At 41.5% G+C, this 23,894-nt stretch overlaps 1 protein-coding gene and 1 pseudogene across 1 annotated transcript; both read left to right on the top strand.

The window, feature by feature from the left end:
- Window positions 1-11,934: 11,934 nt before the first annotated feature.
- Window positions 11,935-17,587, top strand: LOC101725659 (mas-related G protein-coupled receptor member H). Its single transcript, XM_087188153.1, has one exon. The coding sequence runs from the start codon at window positions 11,958-11,960 to the stop codon at window positions 12,963-12,965; it is 1,008 nt and encodes a 335-aa protein (XP_087044279.1). The 5' UTR covers window positions 11,935-11,957; the 3' UTR covers window positions 12,966-17,587.
- A 2,394-nt stretch (window positions 17,588-19,981) lies between these two features.
- LOC101709503 (rho GTPase-activating protein 12 pseudogene) lies at window positions 19,982-22,560 on the top strand (annotated as a pseudogene).
- The last annotated feature ends 1,334 nt before the right edge of the window (window positions 22,561-23,894 follow it).

The following is a 23,894-nucleotide window of genomic DNA, read 5'->3' as shown; positions in this document are numbered from 1 at the left end:
ACTGAGGTACACTTGCTGCATGCATGTAATGTGAGAAGGTTCTGGCAGGGAGCCCCTGTGCTGAACTGTTGGAATCTGGCAGTGGTACTTGCAAGAAACACAAATAGCTACCAACTAATTTGAATAGAAAGAGGATTTATTAAAGGGATGTTAGCGAGCTCACAGAATCTGCTCAAGAACCAAATACCCTAAAGATGCCAAAAACAAGTGGATGGGCTAAAAGCAGAGGGAAGAATCTGTTCCATCAAAGGTCCTCTGCCAGATGCAGGTGACTCAGTGGCAGGCCTCCTACCCTGGTACCCTAGGCCATGTGCCTTGGCATCGGTCTCCCTGCATTGCTTCCCCCACTATAGCAGGCATTTTCTGAGTCCTTGCTCCTTCTGGGCAGCAGTAGCTGAGGCAAAGCAGGATCAGGCATGTCTGGATGGCTGTGCCAAGGTCAGCTGCCCAGTTCCTGCAGGAAGGGAGACTGGGAGAGTGAGACTCATATGATGGGAAACTCTGCCAACATAGAAAGGGACTCAGACACTGGGTAGTCAAGAAGAAAGAACAGGATCCACTTCAGCTTTAAATAACCTCTGCAGACCTGTTCTTGCCCTCATCACAGGCAATAAGTTGCCAAAAGTACCCCACACTGCTTTAGGCCTGATGAAGGGGTGGGGGAGCTGCCCTGATACCTCCTTTTAAAAGCCATTCTGTCCATTTTGCCCCATCCCGAAAGCCAAAGGACCCAGACTCTGTATCTCCCTGAAGCCTGTGGACCTTCTTGAGTACAGAGCATACAGGGCCCTAATATTTTCAGCCAAACAGCACTGAGCCTGCTCTCCAGGCCTACACAGGCCTTGAACCTGGGTCTAATCTGACGGAAGGCAAAGTACACTGCCAGTGAGCACACCCCTGGGCAGATTTGGACCAGGTTGGAACTGTTTGCAGCAGATGAGCATGGAACTTGAATGTTCCCCTAGGAAGTCATTACAAGCTCCTGCCCTACACATTACTACTGTCCATGTCCATACCTGGAAGCCACCCCACAGTGACCACCGGGCTCCTCAAGACCTCTCACCCTGCCTGTGTTTTAGGTAGAGAGCAAGGCACAGTCCCTTCTCCTCCAGGTTCTGGAACCTCCTGGGCTGTTGGGCTGAACATGGGGAAAAGCCTCAGTCTCCTGTATCCTGGCCTCCTCCTTCTCTTCCCAGACTGCTTACTCAGGATAAGAAGAGAGAAAATAAATCATACTTTGGTTTGCATCCCAGGGTTATAGCCAGAGCTCCTAAAGCTCTGGTAATTTTTTAAAGTGATAAGAGCTATTAGCTGTATCTTTGTTACACTGTTTGGTTTTTGTTCCCAATTCCTGAAATAGCTCTGTAGCTATGACAGTGGAAGGAGCACCTCCTTATTCCTAACCAACCCCTTCAGCGGCACCTGAGTTTATGTCAATGAGGAAAGGCCTTAAGGAGGGGGAGGGGCCTGGATATTAAATTGGTCCCAAAGGCCCATGACCTAGTCCCTCATGCCTATGTAGCAGGGCCTCCAAAAGATGGGGTCCAGAGAGGTTCTGGACTTGCAAACACATGGAAGTGCTGGGTGCTCTTGTCTTTTTCAGCCTACCTTCTTCCCTATGCTTCTCCCCCCAGTTGCTCTTGAGCTGTAGCCTTTATCATAAATGGATAAATATAAGTGAAGTGCTCTATGTTCTGGAAGCCTTCCTAGAAAATTATCAAACCCAAGAAAAGGGGTCTTGGGAACCCCAATTTGTCTCCCACATCAACCCTGAGCCTTTCCAGACTGTCTGAAACACTCCATGCTTCATTCCTCCGGGAGAAACCTAGTGATGTTTACAGCCCAGCCTTGAAGTTCCCAGAACCCCTCCTTCAGCTGTCTGCAGTTAACTTTCAGCTTCTGTGTCACACTCTAGCAGGGCAGTGATGCTTGGCCCAGGGTGTCCTGCTTCTCAGACTATGGAGCCTCAGCCTCAGGCTAGGGCCTGCAGACACAAGCTCTTCAGAGAACAAAAGTACATCAAAACTATTTCAAAAAATAGCATTCCTCCCTCTCATTTGAGAAAATGAAGTTTTATAGGATTCTACTACCAGGCAAAGAGAAGCACCTTTGGGTTCCTCACTTTTTGGTGCCATCAAGTGGTGATTTTTGTTTTTCCCCAGGTAGATTTTTAAATTTTGTTTTGTTTTGTTTGTCTCTTGTTTATTTTGTTTTTTAATACTGGGGTCCAAACCTAAGGACACTCTAACCACTGAGCTACATCCCCAGTCCTTTTTACTCTATATTAGGTATCCAAGCTGGGCTTCATCTTGTGATCTTCCTGCTTCAGCCACCTGAGTAGCTGGGATTACAGGCATGTACCACACTTGGCTTCTCAGGTAGGTCATTTATAAAAGTTGTTTAGCAAGCTATTTCATGATCTAGTCTTAGATGAGTTTGTAGCATAAAATGCTATATTTGCTGATTAAGAGTTAAGTCACAATGTTCAAAATTAACTGCTAAAGAACCTTAATTTAAACATTGTAAATTGACCACACACATTTATGTCTCATTAAGCTGAAAATAAAAGGACAGGAAGGATGGGGCAGTCAACACTAGCAGACAAGAACTATGAACAGAATTTGGGAATGATGTCTGACTGGGAGGCAAAATTCCAAGATGACCCCAGATTCCTGCCCCCACTGAACACACTGGGTAGAATGCTCTCCTCTGAGTGTGACCCCTAGTCACAAATGTTATACTGGTAGGTTTGACCTAATCTAAGCAGGGTAGCCCTTTACAGGAGTCTTGAGTGTCAATCATTTAAAAATCAGAAACTCCACTCAATTTATGACGATGTTTTACCTGCAATTATCAGAAGCCCCCTGTATTAGGTGGCTTTCTGTCACTGTGACAGAAGTGAATTTATAAGGAGGAAAGATTTATTTTGACTCACAGTTTCAAAGGTTTTATTTCATGCTTACTTGGCCTCATTGCTTTGAGCCCATGGCAAGGTAGTACTTTATGACAAAAGTGCAGGGCAGAGGAGGTCGGTTCACCTTATCCATCCAAGATACAGAGAAAAGGTGGGGAGTTGGGGGGTCCCAATTTCCCTATCCAGGGTACACCCCTAATAACCTAACTTCCACTCGGCCCCACCTCCTAAAGGCTCTTTTTAAGCCCTTGTATATCTGAAAATATTTTTCTTCTATTTTTTTTTTTTTAGATGGAGCCTCACTATATAGTCCAGGCTGCCCTTGAACTCACTATGTAGCCCAGGCTGGCCTCAAACTCACAGCGATCCTCCTGCCTCAGCCTCCCCAGTGCTGGGATTATAGGTGTGCACCACCACACCCAACAATATTTTTCTTCTTCTCTCACCCCTGACTTATCACTTTGCTGGCACAGTGGACACTGTGATTACCCTAGCAGGAACCACATAATGTTCTCCTTCCTGACAGAATTATGATTTTATTTGCATACCTGCCCCTCCTTCAGCACCTTATGCCAACAGCAGTCTTCCACCCTGTCACCAGCTCTCCACAGTTTCAGTTACTTATGGTAACTTGCAAGTCAAGTAGTAAATGGAAAATTCTAGAAACAAACAATTCATAAATTTTAATTTGTGTGATTGGGATTTTTTTTTTCCAGTACTGGGGATCAAACTCAGGACCTTGCACTTCCAAGGCAGGCACAGTGCCACTGAGCTAAATCCCCAGCCCATACTAAGTTTTAATTTGTGATGAAATCTCATATCATCTCACTTCTTCCCACCTGGGACATGAATCATCCTTGTCTAGATATCTATGTTATGTACACATTAGATATTCTGAAAGAAAGAGACCATATTTACACAACTTTTATTATAGCATATTGTTCAATTGTTCTATTTTAGTATTAGTTATTGTTGTTGATTTCTTACTCTCCCTATTATCATAGAAGTGTATATATAGAAAAAGTATGGCATGCGTAGGACAGCTGTCCATAACCTTTTGACACCAGGAACCAGTTTCATGGAAGACAATTTTTCCACAAACCAAAGTAGGAATTTTTTTTGTTTCTTTTTTATTAGTACAGGGGTACTTTGGTTCACAAACTTAATTTGTTCTATGATTTTGGAAAAGATGACCACATTTGTGTTTGCACAAGAAAGATGGCTGCAGTCATGCACTTTATGGAGAGTTTGCAAATAAAAACAAAATTTTCCTAAACACTTCTGTTTGTGAACCAAATTGTTTACAAACAAAAGCATTTGTGAACTGAGGTACCTTTGTATGGTTGTGATACATAATAATTGCATCCCCCAATGCTAGCATCACTGCCTCAGCTCCACCTCAGATCATCAGGCATTAGATTTTCATAAGAGTCACACAACCTAGGTCCCTTGTATGTGCAGTTCACAGTATGGATCCTGCTTCTATGAAGATCTAATACCACCACTGACTTGAGGGGAAGTGGAGCTTTAGTGGTGATCTGAGTGATCAGCTATAAATACAGATGAAGCTTCACTCACTTGCCCACTGATCACCTCCTGCTGTGAAGCCTGGTTCTTAACAGGTTATGGACCAGTACCAGTCTGTGACCTGGAGATTGGGTACTCTTGATCCAAGGTTGAGTACTATCCATGGATTTAGACATCTGGTTGAGATCTTGGAACATCTCCCTTATGGATAACGGGCAACTGTATTATAATAAAAATGAAACTTACTAAAAACTAGAGCCAACTACATTAGAGGAGAGGTGTCTCAGTCACTTTCCTCACTGCTGAGTAGATGGGACAAAACACCTAACACTCACAACTTACAGGAAGAAGGGTTTATTTTGGCCTTCAGTTTGTAGAGGTTTCAGTCCATAGTTCAATAGCTCCAAGGCAGGCAGTGTGGCAGAAGGGGATGGTGGAGAAGAGCTGCTCACAGCATTTTGGGCAGAAAGCAGGAGTGAAGGGAGGAGCACAGAAAGGAGATGTACCTTTCCAGTGACCCACCTCTTATGACCAGGTCTCACCTCTTAACAGCACAGTTAGCCATAAACTCATCAGTGGACCACCAATGAGGATAGCACCTCCATGATCCAATCATTTCCCCAAAGGCCTGGTTCTGATCCCATGGGCTTTGGGGGAGACGTCTAGATATAAACTATAACATTCTGCCCCTAGTCCTCAAAAAACTCAAGTGCATCTTTTAACGCAAAATACATTTAGTTTATCTCTGAGAGTTACCAAAGTCTTAACAGTTCCAAGGGGGCTTCTAGGAAGTGGGAACAATGGTGCAAAGGGAAAAATGTTTATCCACCCATTCCGGGAGGAGTTGGTAACGTTTGACATTCTTAGGCAACAACAGCAGAATATATACCTATTATTTTTTAATTAAGGGATGAGTCCAAAAGAAATCTAGAATTCACAGTAGCTGTTACTAAGAAAGAGGATTGGGAAATGACAAAGGATAGGAGCTCTTTGTAAAATACAAGTTTTTTCAGATTGTTTGGATTTTTTGTTTTGTTTTGTTTTGTGGTACCAAGGATCAAACTCAGACCTTGTGCTTGCCAGGCAGGCATGCTGCCACTGAGCTACATCCCTGGCCCTACAAGTTTTTTAGTATTCTTTCTTTTCTAACTATATTCACATAATGTATCTGTTTTCTATTGCTATATAACAACTTACCATAAGTTTAGCAGCCTAAAGCAGTGTTTGTCATGTCACATGTACCATTTGATTTTAAAAAATAAATCCAAAATAAACTGCATGCATATGATGATTTTGCAGTGATTTCAGTGATAGATAAGAGTATGTCTGACTATGAGGGAAGGGACAGAGTCCAAAGCCCCTCTTGTCCAGTCACCTGCAAAATAAGAGCCCCCAGGAACACCACTTCCCACTCTACACCTACCTCCACATGTGTCCCTGACAAAACCGTGTCTCTGGCCACTACCAGCCACAGAGAAGTGGGGAAGGTGAATAGGATGTGGCCAGAAAAGGCCTGCAATGCTGCAGGCCTGGCCAAGCCATCACATGTGCCACTGATATGCACTGGGAGTGTGGTACCAGTGGAGATGCCAGGAAGCACAAAGGCCTCCACAGTTGGGTGCACGAAGATACACTTTTAGTTCAGTACCAATCTGAAAATGATGAGATGTCTTAGGCTCACCTTTGAGGATAGCCAGGAGTGTTTTCTGATATGCTGGGACCTGAAGCAAACTCCCCAGAGTGGAGAGTGATTGACAGGGCTCAGAGGAGGGCCTGCCCTATCCCAGTCCTCTAGCACTGCCAAAAAGACTCCAGATCTCACTGGTCAGAGTTGAGGCCAAAATAAGACCCTGAGAACAGAGTGCTTCCAGATAGATTCAAATTCTTTCAAACTTCAAGAATCTTTTTGTCTGCTGGAGATGGGATTGGATCCGTAGAAATAACAGGCTCCAAGGGAAGAACTAGGTATCATCAAAGTGGCTTCACACAACAAGAAACTAAATCTCTGCACAGTAAGTACTCTCACTCACTTCTTCCAGAAAGATCACCATGACTCTTCCTCTCTATCCCTCTGCACAGGGGCTATGCTAGGCGGGAAGACAGAGCTATCCTACTTGGGCATCCCAAATTCCAAAGGCAACTTAGGGGACCGCACCTTCTGCCTGCTGTCTTCTAAAGCAGAAATATTCTCCTCTGGCTGTGACAACAGTCTCCTCTGAAAACATCTTTAAAAGCTGAGGGGCTCCCTTAATCCTCTTTTCATTTCAAGTATGGGGGGGTGAGTGCTCATGTGTGTGTGCACAGTGTGCAGAATACTCAGTCTACATGCACACTCAGCTTGATTTGGAAAAGTTAAACAGCACCAGTACTAAAATGTGATGTGGCTCTACATTGCAAAATTATCTATTGAAATATTGTCACACAAATATGAGCACATTTAACCCTCCCTGAGTTCCTTTGATTGACTGGACATTATAGTTATGATGACAGACTGAGAGTAATCATTGGAAACGTCTGTTTCAGATCATGTGGTATAAGGCAGAAATGGGGGGCTAAGCTCAGAAAGAAGGTGACTGTCCCCACTCCAACAACTGGAACTTCTCAGACTCTCCATGGGAGGTTCCACAATCCTATCCCACATCAAGGATGAGCCCAACTTCTCCTTGGAACTGCCCTTTTTCTCTTCAAAATGAGAAACTCTAGGGAAGTTAGAGAGAAGGCTGATAAGTGAGTGGGGTGTGTGGGGGCCATCTGGTAGCAGAAATGAAGTCAGGAAAATACCTTCATACAACATAGGATATGACAGCAGGCTGAAGTACTGGGGGAGGTCACCCAAACTGCCCAGGAGTCCTCAATGTCCAGGTTGAATGGCAATGACCTCACCCTTGAAGGGCTCCTCTAATAAGAACATGAAACAGACCAGTGAAAATGCCAAGCATGTGTTCAGCCTAATTTTACTTAATTTAGCTCTACTCTCAAACTTATTTTTTATTTTAAATCAAGGCTCTCTCCCATGGTCATTAGTAGTAAGACACAAAAGTCGAGCAAGCCCATTTTTGTTTACTAATGCACTTGGCAAAAAAGTCAGTTTGAGGAATGTCACACAGAGCACACAATTCCCTTATTTGTTCATACTGTTTTCAAAGCCCAGCTGTAAGCTCCAGCTTACACGCAGCCCACAGGCCAGCCTGGGACCTAACCAGGCTCAGGCTGCTGCAGACTCCTCTGTGTCCTTCCCCTGGCCTGGTGAACAAAGATGTCCCTGATGATCTTTCCTCTCTTCCTGCTTCTCCTCTTAACCCAGGCTCCTGGACAGAATGATTATGGCAGTTGACTTTGTGGAAAGGAGAGGAAAGAGAATGAGGTTGGGTTGTGAAAAGGATCTACATCCACCTTCTTGTTGGACCAGCCCCATGAGGCTGAACTGGCTGGGCTTCCCCTAGAGGGAAGAAAGAAAGGGAAAGAGATCCAGGCCATCTTATAGTCAATAAGAATGCTGATTCCCACCAGGAAAAAAATGGGCAAAGAACAGAATAATCTACACAAGAAGAAAGAAATGCTAACAGGCATATAAAGATGTCCACCCTCGCTAATCATTAAATGTTCCAGTTAAAGTATTTTGATGACATTTATTCCTTTTTGTTCAAATGTTTTGGTATGCTACATGTTTACAGTACATAATGATTACATACATCAGGGGGAGGTGGTATATGTGCATAACATGTCTTAATTCCATTTACACGTTGCTCCCCTCCCTCCCCTCCTTCCTCTCCCTTTATCTCTTGGTTTCCTTCCCAATTTCAAAGAATCTATCTCCCTATTTCCTATTATCTATCATTTATTTTGCTCTTTGAACTATTAACTAATACTTTGGGCTTCTCATATAAGAGAAATCATGCGATACGTAAGTGTGTGAGTCTGACTTATTTCACTTAACATTATTGTCTCAAAGTGCATCCATTTTCCTACAAATAACTCAAATCTATCCTTCTTTATGGCAGAGTAGTACTCCATTATTTAAACACCACATTTTCTTTATCTATTCATCTTTTGATGGCCCTGTAGGTCACGTCCAAGATTTAGCTATTGTGAGTTGTGCCACTATAAACTTGGATATGGATGCATCACTGTAATATGATGCTTTTAACTCTTTTAGGAAGATACTAAGAAGGGAAATACCTGGGTCAAATGGAATTTATAGTTTTATGTTTTTCAGGAATCTCCATACTAATTTCCATAATGATCGTACTAGTTTATATTCCCAACAATGTAGGAGGGTTCCTTTTCCCCCACAGTCTTGACAGCATTTGTTATTATTTGATTTCTTTTTTTTTTGTATTAAATTCTTTTATTGGTACATTGTAGGTATACAACACAATTACATTTCTCATTGGGAATTGTACCTTTACATGATGCATCTTGGTTCTTATTTTTTCCCCATTCCTAGCCCTTTCTTCATGCCCTCCACCCTTCCATATTTACAAAGACCTTATTTCCATTTTTTCCATTTCTCAGCATTTTTTCTTTCCCTTCTTTCCTTTCCCCTGCCCCTCCCACTACCCCTACCCCTTTGGACCTTTTCTTCCTATTTTGCATTATCGATTATTCATTCTAATCATTGGTACATTTTAGGTATACAATATAATGACATTCATCGTTGGAAATTTGCACCTTTACATAGTCTCTCTTGGTTCTTATTTTTCACCCTTGCCCAGCCCTCCCTTCAACCCCTCCAGTCCTCCCTATTTACAAAGATTTTGTTCCTATTTTTTCATTTTCTCATATTAATCCCATTCCCTTCTATCCTTTCCCCTAGCCGTCCCACTTCCCCTTCCCCTTTGCCTCTTTTCTTCCTATGTCACATTACCTATTATACATTTAGTCCTTATTTACACTTTCAGTTTCTCACACCAGAGAAACTATTCGGTATTTACACATATGTGTCCTATTTATTTCACTTAAGAGTATCGCCTCAATGTGCATCCATTTAGCTATAAATGTCTCTAATTTCTCATTTTTTATGGCTGAGTAGTACTCCATGTTATAAAAAAAACCACATTTTCTTTATCCAGTTTCCAGTTGCTGGGGATTTGGGCTGTTTCCAAGTTTTAGCTATCACAAACTGTGTTGCTATGAACATGGGCACACATATATCACTGAGGTATGATTCTTTTAATTCTTTGGGGAAGATCCCCAGCAGTGGAATAGTGGGGTCAAATGGGACTTCCAGTCCTAGTTCTTTGAGGTATCTCCATACTGATTTCCACAGTGCTTGCACCAGTCTACACTCCCACCAGCAGTGGAGCAGGTTTCCTCTTTCCCCACAGCCCCACCAGCATTTGTTATTGGTTGATTTCATGATAGCAGCCATTCTTTCTGGAGTGAAGTGGAATCTCAGCTTTGTTTTCATTTGCATCTCTTGAATGACCAGTGATGTTGAACATTTTTTCATGTATTTATTTGCTATTTCTACTTCTTTGTCTGAGAAATGTCTGTTCATTTCAGATGCCCATTTTTGGATTGGGTCTTTAAATTTGGGAGGTCTGATCTTTTTAAGTTCTTTATAGATTCGAGAATTATTTGATTTCTTGATGATAGTCATCCTTTGAGGAATAACATGGAATCTCTGATGGACTGTTGTTTTAATTTGCATTCCTTTAATTCCTTTTATGCATATATAAACCTTTTTTCTCCTGAGAAATGTCTCTTCATTTTACTTGTCCTTTTTTTTGGGGGGGGTACTGGGGATTGAACTTGAGACCTTGCACTTGCAAGGCAGGTGGCAGAACCACTGAGCTAAATCCCCGGCCCACTTGTCCATTTTTTATTGGGTCTTTTATTTGGAGGGGTAATTTTTTTAGTTCTTTATATGTTGTAGCTATTAGTCCTCTCTCCAAGGTATAGTTGGCAAAAAAATTTTCCCCGTTCTGTAGGTTGTCTCTTACTCTTTGGTTATTTCCTTTACTGTGCAGAAACTTTTTGATTTGATATAATCCCACTTGTTGATTCTTGATGTTATTGCTTGTGTTATTGGAATTCTGTTCAGAAAGTCCTTGCTTATATCTATGTCTTTAAGAGTTTTATCTATCTTATCTTCCTGTAGATTAAGTGTTTCTGTTTTAATATTTAGATATTTGATCCATTTTTAGTTTAGTTTAGTACATGGTGAGAGATATGGATCTAGACTCAATCTGCTGCATGTGGATAGCCAGTTTTCACCATTTGTTGAGAGGATATATCCAGGATCTGTTTTGGGCCCCTTTGTCAAAGATCAGCTGGGTTAATGTGCCTGAGGTTGTTTCTGCATCCTCTGTTTTGTTCCATTGATCTACATGTTGTTTCTGTGCCAGTGCCATTCTGTTTTTATCATTGTAGGTTTGTAACATAACTTGAAATCCAAGATTATGATGCCTCCTGCTTTGGTCTTGTTGTCCAGGATTGCTTTTGCTATTCTGGGTCTCTTCTAGTTCCATGTGAATTTTAGGGGTTTTTTTTTCTGGTTCTGTGAGGAATGCTCTTGGTATTGGGATTGTGTTAAATCTGTATATCAATTTTGGAAGTATGGCCATTTTGACTATATTGGGTTACTGATTATTTTATTTATTAAGTCTATTATCTGTTTAGTCATATCATCTTTGAGTTCACCAAGCATTTTATTTATGGGGTGTGTGTGTGTGTGTGTGTGTGTGTGTGTGTGTGTGTCTTTATTACCAATTAGTCTAGGGTTCTTTTGCTTGATTCAGATGGAAATCATGATTTGGCAAAGTGCCACTGTGCTAGCAGTCCTGATGTCACCAGATGATATTAGAAAATGCTGGAAGGCAACAATTGACACTGCCAGCTGCTGGCAATCACTGTCCAATGATAGCTTGTACCAGACACTATAGATCAACTCTTCCAGGTGGTGATTTCTACTGCAGTTTTTCATTGCTGCTGGTCTCTGGAGTTCTTAGTGTTAATTGCTCTTTTTTTTTTTCTGGTACCGGGGATCGCACTCAGGACTTATGCTTGTGACGCAGGCATGGTGCCACTGAGCTAAATGCCTGGCCCAATTGCTCTTTCTTTTGAAATGACTGTTCTTCTGAGTAGATTTACAGGAATTTTGGAGTCCATACTATCTAAGAAATAAATCACAAACAGGTTTACAGGAACACCAAAGTGAGTCTTTATTTTAACAGGGCCTGTGGTATAACACAGGGGTCTATTACATAGGAGGGAGCCATCCTAGACTAAACCTGAGAAGTACTGGGGCTGGAATTATTAGCAAAACTTGAGTTCTGTGGAGGACAGTGGAGCTTGCAGTGGACTTGGCCTGGGTATAGATCTGCTAGAGGGGAAGAAGGGGGGAAAAAATCACAGCAGGATCCTCTCTGGCTCAATCCTCCCTCATACACCACTGTGAGGGGAGGATCCTCAATAACACTGAACTAATTTTGAGTTGTAGACCAAAGACTCCCATTAACTCTGTCTTCTATTTCTAACAACAGGTGTACAGAGAAAAACTGACTTCCCAAGAATGGAGCCATTGGCAGTGACCTTGAATCCTCTGGAATCCACCACTCTGTGTACCATTAATGAATCCTTGAATCAAACAACTTGGTCATCAGAGCAAGTGACTGAGCCCCCATTTGATAGAGAAAGAGAAGACTATCATGTCTTTGAATCGATCTCCCTGTTCATTTGTGTCCTGGGAATGATTGGGAATGCACTTTTGACACTGTTTCTCATCTTCTGCGTCAAGAAGAAACCATTCATTGTCTACGTTCTACACCTCTCCATCGCTGACTTCATGGTCCTTCTCTGCTCGTCTATCTTACACCTGGTGAACATCTTCCACTTCTATGATGACACCTTGCTGAGCTACATCATCTTCCTCATAATGTTCGGCTACAATACCGGTCTGTACCTCCTCACAGCCATCAGTGTGGAGAGGTGCCTCTCAGTGCTGTACCCAATTTGGTACCAGTGCCAACGCCCAAAGCACCAGTCAGCTGTGGCCTGCATAGTGCTGTGGGCACTGTCTGTGCTTGTGTCTGGCTTGGAAAACTTCTTCTGCCTAGACAGGCCTAGATACCTAGAGTGTCGATATGTGTACCTATTCTCCTGTATCATGACGTTCCTCATCTTTGTGCCTCTCATGGTCTTCTCCAACTTGCTCCTCTTCATCCGAATCTGCTGTCACTCCCAGAGACGTCAACCAGCCAAGCTCTACATAATCATCTTGGCCACCGTGGCCTTGTTTCTGGTCTTTGCCATGCCCATGAAGGTCCTGCTCATCCTAATCCACTATTCCAACTTAGAGGATATGGCTATGTGGCAATTTATTCCCTATTTGTACCTGTTGTCCACTGTCAACTGCAGTGTCAATCCAATTGTCTATTTTGTGGTAGGGAGTCTTAGGAGAAAGAAAAGAAAGTCCCTCAGAGAAGCACTGCAAAAGGTCTTTGAAGAGAAGCCAGTGGCAGGCCCAAGTAAGAACCAGCTCTCTCCGACTTCAATGTCCTTTCCCCTCGGCCATCTTTGAGGGCAGGTTGGCTCAGTGTGGGAAAACTATTTCACTATTTCCTACCTGGTGACTCATCTAAGATTAAAAAGAAATTCCTTCATTTCTCCTGGAGATTAAGAATAATAACAAAACACACTGCCCACATGGACCACATTGCTGACTTGGTGGGAGTAAACATATCTGAATTCCTGCTCTCTTCTAGGTACTGAGCTCTAGGTATGACATGAATTGTCTCATTTAATCTTCTTAACAACCTTAAGAGCCAATGTTGTTATTCCGCCATGACAGACTGGGCCTTAGAGAAGTTTAGTAAGTTTACAAGTCCTGGATGGGGCTGAGCAAACTGAAATTAGAGGAGTCTGACCCCCCAAGCCCCCTGAAAACATAATACTCAGTACAGTCTTTGAGAGGCAACAGCATGAATTGTTTCTAGAACTGTCTTCAACCTATTCCCACTATCTTTCTCTGTGTCTGTTTTTAAAACCTTGTGCTCCTGATTACTCACAAGAAAGCTGTTTTTTTTCTTATAAAGGAATAGGAATTATTCTTGGAGACAGAAAACTACATGTTAATACTTATAAAGGGCCATGAGGCTATTCTATAGAGACACCCTTATTCACACATTAAGCATTCATCCTGGGTGAGTTGGGCAGTAGATTAGATGTTCTATAGTTCCGATATAAGTATTATTCTAGTCAGGCATGGTGGCACATACCTGCAATCCCATCATTCTAGAAGGTTGAGGCTAGAGAATTACAAATTCAAGCCCAGCCAGACAATTCAGTGACTTAGTGAGACTTGTCTCAAAAAAATTTTTTTTTATTTCTTTAAAAAGATGGAAAAAATATTTTTTTCAAAAAAAGGTGAAGGTCCTAGGTTCAATTCCCAGTACCGGGGTTGAAAAAAGACTGCCATCCAGGCCGGGGATTTAGCTCAGTGGTTCCACCGCCTGCCTCACAAGCACAAGGACCCGAGTTCAATCCCCAGGACCAAAAAAAAAAAAAGACTACCATCCTATAAAAATTAGAGCATGAAAATTCTCACTTTCTTTTTTCTTCTTCTTCTTTCTTCCTACCTTCTCCCTTCCTTCCCTTGTTTAATAAGGGATATGCAGATACATGTATATATACTTGCATAAAGTATAATACATTGAAGAATACTTTCTTTGCAAAATATGTACAAGACAAAATCATCTATTTTTTCTGCATTATTTCAGAACATAGCTATTACACAATCTCTCTACCCCACCATCTCTCATTCTTCAATTGATTACTGAGTAGCTGATTTGAAATGCAGCCAATTCTTTTTGGAATGAGGTGTTTTCTTTTTTTATTACAAAGAAAACATTTTGCTGTAGTCCCAAGGCACTGCTGATGGACTTTGCTATTTTAAGCTGAGTCCCAGGCACTTTCCAGGATTATTTATAGATTTTGCTCATCCAGATATTTTCTTACTGGAATAGTCTTGCAGTCCAACATGATTTTCATATAATAAATTTTTAAATTTAATTCTATTTAATTAAGGATTTTACTGAATGTTCTAATTCATTGTGATTTGGACATTTCCAACAAATGATAATAATATGCATCATAGGGCATAAATTAGAAAATGTATTTTAATAAATATGACAATTAATTGATATCCCTTAATATATGGAGTGCTCAATTAGATTGAAAAGAAATATGTTGAGACACCAATAGATAAATGTGTAAGGGACATGGAAGGGAATTTATAATACACATGTACCACACAAACATATACACACAGCAAAAGGGCCATAAAACATGTATGAGCTCACAGAAGAAAGAAATGTATGAATTCACTAATAATCAAATATGTAAATTAAAATAACAATGCTACTTTAGCCTATACCATTGGCAAAGCCTAAAATATACAATTGCAACTTTTTTTTTTGGCAGAGGGAGAGGGGTGCTAGGAATGGAAGCAGGGCCTCCCTCAGGCCAGGCAACTTCCACTGAGTTACACCCCAGCTGGTAGTGACTTAGCCAGACTAGCTAGAGGACATTCATAGACACGCTGACAAGGGAATAGACTCTTCCATCTTTCTGAAGAATGGTTTGCTCTCCCCATGATCTGTCCTGCAATGGTCCATGATCTTCTGATCCCTTGGGCAGGTTCCTCCATGCTGAAAAGAAAATCTTAACCTGAATTTTGTTGGGCTGACCAGTTGGCAAATGACAGGGTGACAAGGTGTCTTCACCACGACTCCCATCTGTGAACATCATAGTGTGCTCTCCAGGATTCCTCTCTAATCAAACATGTGGTTGTGGGAAATACTAGTTATAAATTGCCACCAGAACAAAGACTCTATCTATCCAGGGCTCCAGATACTCCACATTTGACTCAAGAGTGAAAACAGGCCTCTTCCAAGCTGGGTGTTCAGAAGCATTGTTTCATTTTCTTGACAGCTGCATTCCTTCAAAAAACTGCCCTTTGGGCCAGGGATTTAGCTCAGTGGTTTCACCACCTGCTGCATAGGCGCAAGGACCCGAGTTTGATCCCCGGTATGAAAAAAAAAAAACTGCCCTTTAATAGGTTTGACTATTCCTGATAAATGTGGTGAGAAATTGCTGTAGCAGCCTTCTGCTGTATTTGTGGGTGAGATGTGCTTAAGGATGTCATTCACCTCATCACAGTGTCCATCCTCTTTAGAGATCACAGGATCAGGAAACAGTATGCTGCTGATTACCTATGAACCTGTACATATGACCCTTATAGCTAATTTTTTCTTCTTTTGCTTTGACTATAAAAACCTCAAAAACAAATTTCTGACTTACTTTAAGCAACTCTACAGGACTATATAGTAGGTGTTTTATGTTCCCTACTACGGCTTTTTATTTCCTTACATAGTTACTCTTCCCCTACTATCTGTAGTTTTTTATTTCAACCTTCAGTGTTCACTTTGTCCTGGTCAACCACTCTAATGACAGAAGAGGTATAAATAAATGTAAGTTAATTTAAAATAGCAAAAGATAATATCATAACCTCCCATTAGCCTCCCAAAGAGGCCTTTTGAAAAAGTTTGGAAATCACAGGTCAGAACTAGAAGCTCTTAACTGAGACACTTTATTGTTTTCTGATACTGATTCTGTGTCAGTTTTAGGGAAATATTTTATTTTATATTTTATACTATTGGGGAATCTGAAAAACCTACAACATCTCTAAATGTCTGTTTTATCCCTATTTTATTTATTGCTTCTTTAAATAGCAGTATCCATCCATAACATATCTTCACTTCCTAATAGGAAGGAATGATGTCAAATACTATTATATTACTGTTACACTTAATGTATTAATTTATCAAACAAATACTTCTTGAGCACCTCCTTTTTGTGGCATGGTTCATCGTACTTTGTCTGAGTTGGGTCCCCTTGGCCCCAGCTGATAGACCCTGAGGCTGAGGCCATGTCTTATTCCCCTGTGTGTCCAGTACCAGGCAGTTTGGGCACCTAAGAGGCATCAATAAATGTTTGCTTAAAGAAATAACTGACAGTAAAGTGTTATTCTTATAATTCTTGCTTTCCTTTGAAAAACTTTTATCTGGCTGTGATAGCCAACCCAACTCCATCTTGAGCCTCAGCACCATTTTGTACCTGTGCTTGAACAAAGCACCCAAAACCCCTACATCCTGCTTGGCAGTAAACTTGCTGTAGTTGCAAGATGTTTTGTAGCTCACCTAGTGTGTGTGAGACTTCCTTGTACCCCCCACTAACCTGGCATGGTTCTGCTTCTGTAAAATTCTGCTTGCTCTCCCCTGAGCCCTCCCCAAGTGAAAGCATGATTTAAAAGGAGAAATCAAACTGCTTCCCATTGCCGAGGAAACTTTCTGGGTGCTAGCTCCCATCAGCTGCCAGCTTTAATAAATGGGCTCAAATCTGGCATAGAGTGTGGCGCATCTCTATTGTTTGAACTCACTCATCCACAACGTGGCACATGCTGTGCCAGGCATGGTGGCACATGGCTGTTATCCCAGGACTCAGAAGGCTGAGGCAGGAGGATGGTCACAAGTTTGAGGCCAGTCTGGGCTACATAGCGAGTTCAAGGCCAGCCTGAATTACAGAGTGAGACCCTGTCTCAAAAAATGAAAAAAAAAAATTAAAAATTAAAAAATTAAAACTTTTAACTGTGATGGACAAATAATTTTATGTATTTATGAGGTATAATGTGATGTTTTGATACATGTATACACCACGGAATGATTATATCGAGATAGTTAACATGTCCATTACCTTATATAAATATTGTTTTGCGTGCTGATTTCTCTGACTTATTTCAAATCTACTCTTCCCACAATTTCTTTGTCTTTTTAGTGCTGGGGATTGAGTATAGGGCCTTGTGTATGTAGGACATGTTCTGCCACTGAGCTATTCCCTTAGCCTCTCCTTTAGCAATTTTGAAATATTTAGTACATGATTAAATACAATCACCATGCTGTGCAATAGATCTGGAAAACTTATTCCTCCTGTCTAACTAAAATGTTGTGCCTTTTAGACAAAAACTCCCCAATCTCCTACCTACCTAGTTTTTGGTAACCACCATTCTACTCTTTTCTCCTTTAAATGACTTTTTTAGATTCCATATAATAGCATGTAGTATTTGTCTTTCTGTAATTTTTGCCTTTTTTCATCTCTCATTATGTTCCTAATTAATTAGAGCCAATACTGTATACTGATTCTTTGTTAGTTGTTTTAAGTGTGTTAGCACTACCTCCCAAGTAGATTGCAGGCTTCTTGGGAAGCCATCCATCTTTCTGTCCATAAAGTGATAGTGTCTGACTGTCTGTCTGTCAGTAGTGACGCCATAATATGCTACTGACTGCTTTGTAAATATCTAAATCAAAGTTATGAATAAGCTGGATGCAGTAGTGCATGCCTGTAATCCCCATACTCTTGGAGGCTAAGGCAGGGAGCTGCAAGTTCAAACTCAACCTAGACAGCTTAGCAACTTAGTAAGACTCTCGGCCGGGGATTTAGCTCAGTGGTTCTGGTGCCTGCCTCGCATGCGGAAGGACCTAAGTTCGATCCCTGGTGCCAAAAAAAGAAAAAGAAAAAAAGAAAAAAGAAAAACTTAGTAAGACTCTGTCTCAAAAAATAAAAAACAAAAATAAAACCTTGGATTTAATCCCCAATACTATAAAAAAATATGGATAAACTACTAGACTCCATTAATTAAATTATGTGTTCTAGAACCAGTTTGTCACTGCTGATGATAGTTAGCCCTTGGGTCTCCTGTGCTTGCATGGTGATATAAAACTGATATTTTGCATTTTATTCTCTGAGAATCTCTGTAATAACTGCTTGTCTTATATAGTATCTATAGAAGACAAAGACCATTCAACTTTATTTTCCTGATCTGAAGTGCACTGAGTGATTCCAGTAAAAGATTATAGCAGAGATGTTTCCAGTGAGCCTTGTTTTGGTGTCTGAAAAATGGCCCACTGACATCCAAATCACACACTGTCTGAAGGGCTCCATGGGGGCCAATGCGCACACAGTGCAGTCCATTCAGTATTGATGACAGCAATCACATATGTATGCTCTGACTTCCAAACAGTCTGGAAAGCAGCTACTTAAATGCTCTCTTATAGATACATATGGAAAACACAGCAAATAAAATCATTATAAGTCAATACAGTGCAGAGAAGATTCAATACATTGAATCAACATTGTTCCTTTGTCCTGGCCCAAAGTGCTGTGGTTCTGGATAAAAAGACCAACATGTCAGCAGTCAGCTCTCACTCATTCCCACTGCCTCTCCAGCCCTGACTCTCCTCTGGGTATCTTTTTCCTCATTTCCATAAGCTTCTGCGTCTGCTGATAAAGGTCAGTCAGAGTGAAAACTACAGGGTCAGATCCAGCTCTTCTGCTTTTCTCATTGTGATAATATGCTGGAGAAGTAGGTCTTGGGCAGTTTCAGCACTTTGCCTTAGATGCATTCTCCCTGCCCCTCAATGGCCTCTGCAGTCATGAGTCTCCTCTAGTCCCTGACTGTGACATTGGCCGCTCTGGCAGGGGTTGTCTTCCGTGAGATCACTAAGGTGCTGGGAGGTGCAGGACAGAGATCCAGGGTGGGCATCCAAGTGCAGGAGGGAGCATCCAAGAACAGGAGTAAGCATCCAGGTGTGGGAGCAAGTGTCCAGTTGTGGAAGCAAGTGTCCAGGTGCAGGAGCAAGGGTCCAGGTGTGGGACTGAGTGTCCAGTTGTAGAAGTGAGTGTCCAGGTGCAGAAGCAAGTGTCCAGGTGCAGGAGCAAGTGTCCAGGTGTGGGACTGAGTGTTCAGGTGTAGGAGTGGGTGTCCAGATGCAGGAGAGAGTCACCACGACAAAAGCTCACTTTCCTAGAGTTACACATCAGGCAGATATGGACTGAGCATCAACTGGACATCACATTGTTACACTAAGCCCTGGGGGACACAACGGTGGACAAAACAGGCAGGAATCCCTGCTTGTGAGGTTAATATTTAGTGGAAGAATACGTTTTTTAATTTTTTAAATCTGTTTCAGGGGACACCTGGGGAATCATAACTGACTCACTATGATGCCCTCAGCTAAAACCTGAGGATTTCGTGTATCCACGGAGTACAGATAAATGTTTGTTGATGTGGGGGGAGCTCATGGAAACAAGTACAAAAAATGACAAACTTAAGTAATATATGTAGTGTCTAGCAGCAATAAATGCTGAAGATAAAATAAAGCTGGAGAGGATGTCAGTAGGGGGTAAGGGAGCCAGGTGGTGTGCTGGGCAGGGTGACAGCCAAAGGTAAACTGAGCAAGACCTCAAGGGATGGCCCCGCCCCGCGCCGGCTTGCTCCTCCCACCCGCCCACCTCGCTCCCTCAGAGACCGCCTGCGGGCACACGGGGCAGGTCTGCCAGGCCCGGCGAATGTGGACCGCACTGGGGCGCTGCGAGGACACACCTGGGGTCTGGTTCAGATTTCGCTAGCCTGCTTCGGAGATTTAAATGTAACACTGGATACCTATATGCCTTTCTAAGCTGCATTACTACAGCAAGCCACAAAGCTATAATGCGGAGCCCGTCCTTTTTGAGAGGTGAACATTGTTGAATGAAGATGGCTGATAGAAGTAGGAAGACTGTTCCAGGACAAGTGTACATTGAAGTGGAGTATGACTATGAATACGAAGCAAAGGACAGAAAGGTGGTGATAAAACAAGGGGAGCGGTACATCTTGGTGAAAAAGACCAATGACGGCTGGTGGCAAGTCAAACCGGATGAGAATGCCAAAGCTTTTTATGTGCCGGCCCAGTATGTGAAGGAGCTCACCTCAGAGACCTGATGCCGCCCTTGAAGCAGGCAGCTGGACTGCCAAACAGTTCCATGAAAACGATCCAGAGTCTGCATCTTCAAAGATCCACAGAAAATGTGAACAAACTGCCTGAGCTTTCGAGTTTTGGAAAGCCTCACTATCTGTTCAGGGAACAGGTCTCATTCGTGATGCCAATCAGAATTTTGGACCCAGCTATAATCCAGGTCAAATTCTCACCCTAAGCCTGGACGTGACCCATAGCAACGGAAAGTTTAACAATGACTCACATTCTCCCAAAGTTTCCAGCCAGAACAGGACGCACTTATTTGGTCATTTTCCCGGTCAGGACGTAGAGAAAACTAGCTTCTCCCAGGACTCTTGTGATTCAGCAGGAGAAAGCTCAGCGAGATTACATCAAGATTCTGAACCTGGAGACGAGCTTAGCAGCAGCTCCACCGAGCAGATAAGGGCAAATACACCTCCAAATCAAGGAAGGCTGGATTCTCCTGTGTATGCCAACCTACAAGAACTGAAAATATCCCAGTCTGCCCTGTCCCCCCCCTTCCTGGGAGTCCAGCAATTTAGATTAATGGAGAGTGGGAAATGCATACAGATAGTTCAGGATGTTGTTACTACTATAACCGAGGGACACAGGAAAGGACTTGGAAACCACCCTGATGGACCCAGGATGCAAGCATGAGCAAAGATTTCCACAGTCAAGGCGATCCAGAGTGGCTCAAGCATGTCGATGACTAAGGTAGACAGTACTACTACAGCATGGACAGATCTCGGTCCAGGTGGGAGCTGCCAAAGCATAATGCTTCATCCCAGCAATAAAGAGAAATAATTAAAAGTAGGAGCCTGGACAGGCAGCTGAAAGAACCAATAGAATTAACAAAATGGAGACATAGCACCATTGTATTGGACACCAATGACAAGGAATCTCCAACTGCCTCAAAACCCTGCTGTCCTGAAAATGAATCTTCTCCCTCTTCACCAAAGCACCAAGACCCAGGTCAAGAGAAGTATGGATTATTAAATGTAACAAAAATTACTGAAAATGGGAAGAAGGTCCGGAAGAGCTGGCTGTCTTCCTGGGCAGTGTTGCAGGGCTCATCTTTACTTTTTACTAAAACTCAAGGGAGCAGTACAAGTTGGTTTGAGAGTAATCAGTCCAAGCCAGAGTTCACAGTGGACCTCAAGGGGACAGTGATCAAGATGGCTTCAAAGGGCAAATCCAGCAAGAAAGACATATTTGAGCTGAAAACTCGTCAAGGCAAAGAACTGCTAATTCAGTCTGATAATGATGCCATTATTAATAATTGATTTAAAGTTCTTAGCAGTGTGATCAATAACCAGCCAGTAGAAACTGATGAAGCAATAGAAGAGGAGATACCAGGTTCACCAGGAATAGAAAAGCAGGATAAAGAAAAGGACCAGGAGGATCTTAAAAAACTTCGTTCTATGAAAGTATCTTGCATAGATTCTTCAGAACAGAAAAAAAACAAGAAGAACTTACAGAAGTTTCTTACACCATGCCCCACTTTCCGGGCTGTGCGTGAAAAAGGTTATATTAAAGATCAAGTATTTGGAGTCAATCTTGCTAATTTGTGTCAGAGAGAGAATGGCACAGTGCCAGGATTTGTGAGGCTGTGCATCAAGCATGTTGAAGAATGGGGTTTGAATGTCGACCGGATCTACAGAGTAAGAGGCAACCTCACCATGATCCAGAAGCTGAGGTTTGCAATCAACCACGATGAGAAATTGGACTTGAATGACACCAAATGGGAAGACATTCATGTCATCACTGGAGCACTCAAAATGTTTTTTGAGAGTCCCCAGAGCCTCTATTTACATTTAATTATTTTAATGATTTTGTTAATGCAATTAAATAAGAACCAAGACAGGGCGTTACTGCTGGTAAGGATCTAATCAGACAGTTGCCAAAACCAAATCAAGATACAATGGAGATTCTTTTTAGACACCTCCAAAGAGTTATAGAAAATGGATTAAAAAAACCGAATGACCTATCAGAGTATAGCAATTGTTTTTGATCCCACTCTATTAAAGCCAGAAAAAGAGACTCGTAATATAGCAATTCGTACTGTTTATCAAAATCAGATTGTAGAATTAATTCTTCTGGAATTAAGTTCCATCTTCGGACGTTGATTTTTATGGAAGATAACCTGTGGGATAGAAGCTGGATTCCATCAGATTTCAGATCTTTATACACAATGAGTTTTATTTTTGGACCAAACAGTGGCTCTTTTGATTTGCACTTTTTGAGGGGTCAGAAGGGAAGGGAGTGTGAAGATGTCTGTTAGGCCCTCATGTTTGGTGCTTTCTGGTGAGGTGATAAAACTGTGTAATTTTAGATTCATTTTATCATGAATGTTTGTATTTCATACTCTGAATTTCAGTAAAAATCAAAATTTAGAATTCTAACCAGTCATATACACTGGATAATTTGGTGAGAAAAAGTACATTCCCCGCCCCCCTCAAACTGGATAATGAATTTCATCTCGTGATCTGTAAGTTCTTCATTTGGTGGAACAATACTTACTATCATTTATTTTGAAAACACTCTTGGGCATTTAAAACAAAATGAAGTATATCCTCTTTGAAATCTGTGTGTTTCTTTTTCAGGGTTTTGCATGCAGTGGCAGTGTAAGTGCTAGATCCATGGCAACCTAACCATAACCCTTGGCGAGGCTTGCTGCTGCTCATTGTGGTACACAGCATCCTCACTGGATATCATAGCTGGTTGTTTGGGCAGCACACTAACCCTACTTAAAACACTGTGATATACTGAGGTGCTAGTTAGCTAACTCAGTTCAGGGTACTTTTGAGCTGTCTTGCTATGCAGAATTGTAGCTAACAGTCCTAATTATATCTGGTGCCATATCGAGTTCTTGGTATGACCCTGTGGAAACAGACATCATTTGATGTAAATATGGGCTAAGGACTTCATGTTCTTTGGTTTATGTATATAATTGCGTTGTATAGTCTCAGAGTACATTCTAACCCTACATTTCTAACCATGATATTGGTAATCTTTTCCATGAATATTAGGTCTCCTCCAGACGTGAGCCATTCCTTAGGAAAGTTAACAGTGTGCACTTTTAGATTTTAAGTATATCTACAGACAGATTACTGCAATGCAAATGTTACTTGAAAAATACTGAATAAACTTGCTAAATGGTGAATGCACTACAAGAGGAACCTTTTAGATTATTTAATATGTACAGAATACATTAGAAAAAACTTATTAGAGGATCCTAACTCTCCAGTTTGAATAGTAGAAAGCATCTGTAAATTAGATGGATGCTGGATGGGAAATAACATTGCTAAATTTGAGTTTCTTTTTATATTACTAATGTAGATTGATTTGTATAATACAGGGTTTGGAAGGTTTTGTTACAGGGACCACGGTCTATTGAAAATTTTTTTAGTTGTATTTTTCTAGATTAACTGCTGTATATGAAATGTCTAATCTAATAAAACTATAAGAGGTTTAGAGATTTTTCCTTTGGAAATCTGCATTTTGGTTTTAAATTTGTTGTTGTTTTTCATTTACTGTCATATTCTTATACCTCATCTAAAAAAAATCAACTGAATCCAGTATTTCCTGTGGCATATAATGCTTTCCTCATTTTACACCTT

Source organism: Heterocephalus glaber, unplaced genomic scaffold, assembly GCF_053883595.1.
Source record: "Heterocephalus glaber isolate CG9 unplaced genomic scaffold, H.glaber_assembly_v1.0 deba00001523, whole genome shotgun sequence".
Lineage (NCBI taxonomy): Eukaryota > Metazoa > Chordata > Mammalia > Rodentia > Bathyergidae > Heterocephalus > Heterocephalus glaber.
This window is presented reverse-complemented; position numbering and strand designations above follow the sequence as displayed.